The sequence below is a fragment of the Setaria italica genome, chromosome VIII, assembly GCF_000263155.2.
Source record: "Setaria italica strain Yugu1 chromosome VIII, Setaria_italica_v2.0, whole genome shotgun sequence".
Lineage (NCBI taxonomy): Eukaryota > Viridiplantae > Streptophyta > Magnoliopsida > Poales > Poaceae > Setaria > Setaria italica.
Window position 1 is genome coordinate 36,262,405 of NC_028457.1, and position 8,193 is coordinate 36,270,597.

The 8,193-nt window shown below is 43.8% G+C and overlaps 1 protein-coding gene across 1 annotated transcript; it reads left to right on the top strand.

Annotated features, from left to right (window-relative positions):
- Positions 1–548: 548 nt before the first annotated feature.
- LOC101776441 (laccase-15) lies at positions 549–3,943 on the top strand. Its single transcript, XM_004979781.2, has 6 exons — positions 549–669; positions 794–945; positions 1,152–1,399; positions 1,632–1,733; positions 1,821–2,825; positions 3,587–3,943. The coding sequence occupies exons 1-6, from the start codon at positions 565–567 to the stop codon at positions 3,769–3,771; spliced, it is 1,797 nt and encodes a 598-aa protein (XP_004979838.2). The 5' UTR covers positions 549–564; the 3' UTR covers positions 3,772–3,943.
- The last annotated feature ends 4,250 nt before the right edge of the window (positions 3,944–8,193 follow it).

An 8,193-nucleotide genomic window follows, 5' to 3' on the forward strand; every position in this document is an offset into this window, starting at 1 on the left:
GGTTGCGCAGTCACCAACTCAAATATTTTCTGGCATAGTATTGGCTTTTGTATATTAGTACTTTGTTAACGTAATATACGGCAAATAAAACAAGGCTCTACATTACTTCTAAAAGCCCAGAACAGTACTCAATGAAGATTTCCTAGACTCACAAACTGTTCCCAAAATCACCCAAATAATCCTGAAGCATGCGAATGTTGCCTGAGTCGGAGGGAGGTGTGAAGATTTAGTGAAAGAGTGATAAGAAACTAATCATGCATGGCTGCAGTGAAGCTAAGTCAACCGTGTAAGGCCTTGATCAAGTTGGTACCCATTCTGAATTGTATACGTACTTCAATAATAAAATCCATTGGGGATTGTCACGTGACGAAATAGAGCAGGAGCAAGTGTGATAAAAAGAATTACCTTAAGTCTCTGTAAGGAAAATGATAAATAAATCATGAGTGTCTCAGATCCTTGGCACCCTCGATAGTGTTAACGCAGTGATCGTTTGCCTCTATTCTATATATACTAGTACTTAGAGGTACACTGCAGAGCAAATTGAGCAAAACAAAGCTGCACACCATGAAGAGGCGGAGCCTTGCTTTGGCAGCAACCGCTGCTGTCATCTTCTTCTTCTTCATGACGGCATTCCCAGCGTGCGCAGCCGTCGTCGAGCACACCTTCGTTGTAAGCATGCTGCTCCTCCATGGTTTTGATCCTCATTATTAACCCGTTCTTATTTTTGACAATGAAACCACAATGTTTATATATTTCTATACATTTTGATTTGTTGAAATATGTACATATGTAGGTGAGCCACATGAATATGACGCACTTGTGCAAGGAAACACGGGTTATGGTAGTGAATGGGCAGCTCCCTGGGCCAGCAATAGAGGTCACGGAGGGAGACTCGGTGGTCGTTCATGTAGTCAACAAGTCACCCTACAACATGACAATCCATTGGTAATCAATTAAGTACTGGTCAATTACTCAAATGATTATTCCTTTGCTCCAACGAAAAAAATCCTACCAATTAAACCTGAAAGTGTAGAATTTTAACAACTTATATGTGGATCCTATTGGTGGGTCTCGAGTAAACCATGTATTGATTTAAGTCCTACTGATGTTGTTTGTAAAAATTGGTTTGTTTTGGAGCCTTCTTTTTGTAGGCATGGAGTAAAGCAACAGCTCAACTGCTGGGCTGATGGCGTGCCGATGATTACCCAGCGCCCCATCCTTCCAAATAATAACTTCACCTACCGGTTCGATGTTTCGGGGCAGGAAGGTACCCTGTGGTGGCATGCTCATGTTCCCTTAATCCGTGCAACAGTGCATGGCATCTTGATCATCAGGCCAGGGCATGGGGCCGTCTCCTATCCATTTCCTAAGCCTCATAAGGAGATCCCCATAATCATAGGTTTGTGCGTGTTCAGCATTTGAGAGAGTTTTACTATAAACGTCCAGTTTTCATAACGTTTTTGTATTGGACATCGTTTGGACAAAGATTTGAATCAAACGGTCCTGTTATTTAGAAAAATGAGCTATTTTCCATGCGTCATGCATATGGTTGCACAGAACTAGCAGACGTGCCACATCTTTTACGCAATGCTCTGGCTGAACTATTGTTGTTTTGTTCCTGTTGATTGCAGGGGAGTGGTGGAGTGAAGACATTGCACAGGTGGACACAACCGTCTCTTACAACAGTGCGTCCACAATCAATGGCAAGCTTGGAGATCTCTACAACTGCTCTGGTAACCAAATTGCTACATTAATATATGGCCACATCGACACAAACATCTTTTATTAATTCTGTAGTCCTCACGGATTCAACTTTGAAGGCGCCATGGAACAGGGCTATATGATGGAGGTGGAGCCCGGCGAGATCTACCTCCTCCGAGTAATCAACGCTGCGCTCCTCTCTGAATACTACCTCAAGATAGCTGGGCACAAGTTCACTGTGGTTGCTGCTGATGCCAACTACGTCAGCCCTTATACGACGGACATCATTGCAATTGCTCCAGGCCAGACATTCGACGCCCTTGTGGTTGCCGATGCGTCTCCTGGCAGATACTACATGGTCGCCCTGCCCAACCAGCCTCCAAAGCCTGACTTTCAGAGCCCGGTCTTGCCCTCTAGAGGCATACTGCAGTATAGCAACGTAGCAGGAGGAAGTCAGTCCGGTGATGTTCCAATGTCACCGGAGATGCCTGATAACCACAACAATATGCTATCATTCTACTTCCATGGCAACCTTACCAACTTGCACCACCCAAGACACCAGCCAGTGCCAGAGCGAATCGATGAACGCATATTCATAACGCTTGGCCTTGGCTCTGTTTGTCGGAATGGACGCCAGTCTTGCAAGAGAGGTGACAATAGCTTGGAGAGCCTCATTGTGGCAACAATGAATAGCATGTCCTTCCTGCTCCCCAATGTATCGACAGCACTGCTAGAAGCCCGCTATTACAACACCAGCAACATGGACTGGCTCCAAGAACTCCCTGACGTGCCACCGCGGGTGTTCAATTTCACTGACCATTCCTTGATCCCAGCAGGACCCAAGGAGGAAAAGCTAGAGCCGTCGTCCAGGGCTGCATTGGCACGGCGATTCCGTTATGGAGCTGTTGTTGAGGTCGTGTTCCAGAGCACGGCATTGATGCAGAGCGACTCCAACCCGATGCACCTGCACGGACATAACATGTTCGTGCTGGCACAGGGGCACGGCAACTATGACATGGCAAGGGATCTGGCAAGGTACAACCTGGTTAATCCCCCAGTTGTGAATACTGTGCTCGTGCCACGGCTTGGATGGGTGGCTGTCCGATTTGTCGCTGACAATCCAGGTGCGTACATGATTTATTTATTTTGCCAAGGAAGATACAGTTATGCAGTACATGATTACTCTATCTTTTTCCGGCATAAGATGTGTGAATAACTATCCTACCCTATATGATGTTCAAATTTTGACTTGCATGCACGAGGGTTAAAAGGTTCAAAAGCCACGTGCCAATGCAATAACTTTGTTTACTTTCACCATTTGTCATGGCTCAAGTCTTAATTGCTACTCAAGAGTTCTTTAATAACTATTAGAGTGCCATCTTAGTGCAAGTCCAAAATTCAACTTCTTTTCCTGTCCATCTTAGTTCTTTAATAATCTGCTAGATGCCCTTTGTTTTATTGGTTTCAACCAAACGTTCTATGGACCAATCCAAACTTTTCCAACATGCCTTCTCTTTAATACATATTCAGAACAACATTAAAATTGAAATATAGAGAAATTGTATACAAGCGTAAACACCACATGGTCCAATCTAAAATTTCCTTTTACACCCGTTTTGAGAGTATGAGTTGAGAAAATTCTAAAAACTTACTTCAGAATAAATGGAAAGGAAGAAAGGGGTATGCTTAGTATCAACAATAAAAATTCACCTGAACTTCATAAGTATTCTACAACTTTTCTAGAAGAAAATATTTTATGATTCTTGCTCCTGTACAAAATTATTTACTTATTACAATTAACCTATGGATTTCTTTAGACATGAACTTTATTTTTCAGTTGTAGCTAGGGTAACCCAAGATCTAATTCTTTCGTTTTTGTGTATAGGGATATGGTACATGCATTGCCACTATGAGTTCCATCTAACAATGGGCATGGTAGCATTGTTCATTGTCGAGGACGGACAAACAACGAACACATCGCTCCCTTCACCGCCAGCGGACATTCAGGCATATGGCAATGCAAATAATCTCATGCCAGACAAATACTACCTTCAGAATGAGGAAAGATGACTCCGGTTATTATGAGCCTTCCAATAAAAGAAACAAACTTTTGAGCTATGCGAAGTATTATTGAGAAAAAAAAAATTGAAAATGTAGCTGACCCATTGTTTCATTAGGATGTTTTCAGGATGCGTCCGAACTTGCTATAATATTTTTTTCCACGGTCTCTTTAAACTTTGAGTTCACCAGATTTTCTTAGACTTTTCTGGTATTGTTTCTATTTATTTGGTTTCAAAATTTTTGAAATACTAAATCAAGAAGGATTTGGATCTATCCTTAACACAAGAAACCTCTTGATTTGGGAATTCGATCCACACGTGGGAAGTAAATTATTGCTGCTAAAAAAACGAAAAAGACTAAAGGGTTTATGGTGGTTTAAAAGTACTCGTGGGTACTCGTCGGTACTTCAAGGTACTTTCTTTGTTTCCACTGTCCCATTGAAAAAATAAAAATAAATTTAAGGACTATTTTTTGATGCTTCATCCCACCAATTTGGTACTTCTCATTAGGTACTTCAAAGATACTTTATTTGTTTCCACCGTTAGATTTCTCGGGATGGAGGGCTCTTATTTTTTCCAATCATTCTAAAATTTCTCAAGAAGAAAGTATTTAACTGGAAGAAGGTAACAATGTGGCCCTACAGTGATGGGTAGTCCTCCGTACTGTTTGGGTAGGGTTTCATGGTTTCACACTACTATTAGAACTGGTGGTGAAAACAAGTATTACTGCCAGTTCCAAACCTACTACCGCCACCTCCTAATATGAGGCGTTGGTGATGGCTTTGTAACTCGGACTCGAATTTTTTTATCATCCTGATTTTGACCAACTCTCACGTCCGCTCCTCTCTCTCTCTCTCACTCTAATCGGTCGCCCCCACCCCTCTCTCTACCCCCCTCCTCCGCTTCTCTTTCTCACTCTTATCTGCTCCCCCCCCGGCACCTACTCTCTCTCCCTCCGCCCGCCTCTCTCTTCCACTTTTATCATGTCACTCCCTACACTTCCCTCCACCGATAGCTACCGATCAGGCTTGCTCTGCCACCCCTCCCACCCCCCTCCGCTCGTCCTCAATGGCAGTGAGGAGTGGTGGCGGGGTGAGGCGCGAAGGCAGTGCTAGGGTGGGGTACCGGTGAGGGGAAGCAGTGGTGGCGCAGGGGAGCAGTGGCACGGGTGTAGCAGCGGCAGCGTTGGGGTGGAGAAATGGCAGGAGCAGATCCAGCGGCGGCGGTGGCTCAGCGGCTGTGGCGGATCCCCTCTCCCTTCCCCAGCCGGATCCCCTCTCCTCTCTCTTCTGGTTGGATCCCCTCTCCCTCCCTTGAATCTGTCAGGCGGTGATGAGTCCTGAACTCTTGGTAAGCCTGACTCCCTCTCTTTCTATGTGTGTGTGGGGGGGAGGGGGTGGGTGGCTTTTGCGGCAGCGGTGGTGTCTGGGCATCCGTCGGGGTGTGGTGCGGGGCCAAGCCTGCCGATGGCCGGCAGTGAGCGTCGTGGCGACGACCGACGGGACATGGGGCCCAATTTTTTTTCGTTTTTTGTTTTTGAAAAAGGTTATCACCGCCAGTTGATGCCCTCCCCTATCACCACCGACCCTAATCCGACGGGAGGCTAGGCCAGCGGTGATGGGGGGTTGGGGGCCAGCGGTAATAGTGATATGTGTAGTAGTATTAGGTTACCATGCTACTGCAGATAGAGGGATGGCCAGGGCCCAAGAAATTAACCTTGAAAATACAGCTATATCAAAGGCCATCGAGGGCCCAAGAAACCATAGTGAAAGCAGCAGCCACAGAGCAACTAGGCACGGCAGTGATGTTGTTAGTATGTATTTTGTGTGTAGCCTGTTAGAGCATGATGTTAGATTCAATTAGCCTTTAGGCTATACAGGAATCTAATTTTGCATGCTAGAGATTATGGTTGTAGAAGAGAAGGGAGTACAGTTGCAGGTGGAGTTATACAGTTGGAATTGCATGGATAGCACTTATTCTTTAGGCATTGGGATTTTGTGAAAGTCAAAATGGAATTAGCAAAACTAGGCTGAAGCGTTCATGCATCGGCTAGCTCATGAAGAGCAGCAAAGGTGACAAGTCAAGTATTGTGTACATGGAACTTCATGTGCGTCGGCTACAAGGTCGCGGTGTATTAATGGGATACTCATCAAGATGGAGTTTGATAAAAGAAATGTGTTGAGTATATGTACGAGTCCAATTATGATGCTAGTTTTGTATTAGTGGTACATTGTAGAGTTCATATTAATCTTTTTAACTTGGTCTTCCACATAAATAAAAGAATCAGACTGCTATTGTAACCATGGCAGCATATTGATATGTTTGCAGGAGGAACTGGCCCAATGCCGGGACCTTAAGTAGGCGAGATGTTGGTTTTGGTTGAACCTCTTCAATAGATGTCACATTCTCATGTCATCTTAGATCTTGCAAGTTCGTCTTGATAGGTCTTTCGTTAGTGGTGGTTAGCAGACGACATGTCGCTACGACAACTAACACTAAGGAAGAAGTATCAGAGCAACGGTCAGAAAATATGGTGACACAAGGAGCCTGTGAGCAAGAGAGAGAATAGGGAGGTGGGCTGCTGGTGGGCTTGATTTTTGTCACACCTGGTTTTAAAGGCAAAACCAGATGATTATCATATGTGTGCTAGGATCAAGTTTCACACATACGATAACTTCAGTAAATATCAAATACAATATTATAATGTAAAGAGAGAGGATTACATAGATTACACAACCAGAAATGAGATGAAAATCTCTAATATAAGCAGCGGATCTCCAACAACTGCACATGCAGTTGATTGGGGAAAACATACGCCTAGCAATTCTTCAAAATCTTCAATAGATTTTTCTTGTACTGAACAATTGATATAGCAAGTGTGAATACACTTATGGTTGGCACTCAGCATGTGTGGGGAATTGTGTAGTGTAAAGCCATTCAAGGATAGGCTAAAGTTTTAATAGCAGTTCAGCTTTTTATTTGGTTGGTCAAATTTTATTAGTAATTACTACATGTAAGTTTGTACCACCCACATTAACGTGAACATGAACACAGATAACATAAATAAATAATAGCAATTTAATTTTGTTTTTCGATAATTTAATCATGTGAGGGTCCAGGCCACTCTTGACCGTGAGCACAACTAATATATCAGTTTTACACTCTACAGAGGTTGTACACTTTCACCACAAGTCGCGTAAAAGTTCAGAAAAACTTTGTACCCAACCATGTTGTGCAAAAGTAGTCACTTATCACACTACCAAGGTGTGATTTTATAGGGACGCTACGAGGCCATTACAACGATTCCCTAAAAAGTGATAACTTGCTAAGATTTCCTCATAAGGGGATGAACCCTCCCCCAAGTGGTGCGAACACCCCTTGGCTGGACAAGCCATCGCACAATCTATGAGCCCCTCTTGCCCTTCCGATAAGACTATCACAAACTAGGGTCTCTAATTAATTAGCCAAGACAACAGCCATATAGTTCTCATGGTTGTACTGTTTTTCTGGGTGGTTCTCCATGTTCCTATTAAACCTAATGGTCTTGTATTAAAGAAAGGTATAACATCCAAAAATCAAGATTGATAATTGAGTTCATTAATACCACCACATCCCTGTTGAGCAACTAAGCATGTACTACCCAACATTATGTAAGCACAGGTTGATCGAGGTGTATGGAATAAAACTAGGCAATCTTTAATTAAGTCCCATCATGTTTATGACTTAAGGTGCATGGCATAAATGTTATTGAACATGAAAGTAAATGTTCTTAGCATCAAGCTGCGGTCAAGGACACGACTTGCCTTCTTGCACTTGCTCCGGCTGCTCATAGTCTTCAAGGTCTTGAGCTTCAAATCCATCGAGCAGCAATCCTTCTAACGCGATCAAACGAGCACATACAAGCAAATAAAAGAAATAAAATAAGAAACCGTATACCAAAAAGTGTAAATAGAGAAAAAATAGCACAAAAAGTTAATCTGCAAGGGCTAAATATGCAAAATGCATCATATCTTCTTCCTTTGGTTTGATCCACCAATGACCGCATACTTGCCGCCGACGGTGGCCGGGACCGGGGAAAGGGGAGCGCGCAACTGCAGCTAGGCCTCGGCGGTGGTGCAGCGCATGCCAGGGGCGCATGTGGTGGTGGAGCGGCGGCAGCACGTAGGGGCTTCGATGTGGGGCAGGCCGGCGGCGCGGCTAGGCGAGGGGTGCGAGGTGTACATGCTCTGAAAATTTTGAGGCATTATGTCCTTGGAACTAAATTTTAGATTTATACTGACCATAAGAGTCTCAAGTATATCTTCACTCCAAAGGACCTTAATCTGAGATAGCGACGTTGGTTAGAGCTCATCAAAGATTATGATTTGGAAATTCACTATCACCCTAGTAAAGCCAATTTGGTTGCAGATGCCTTGAGTCGGAAAGGTTGCGT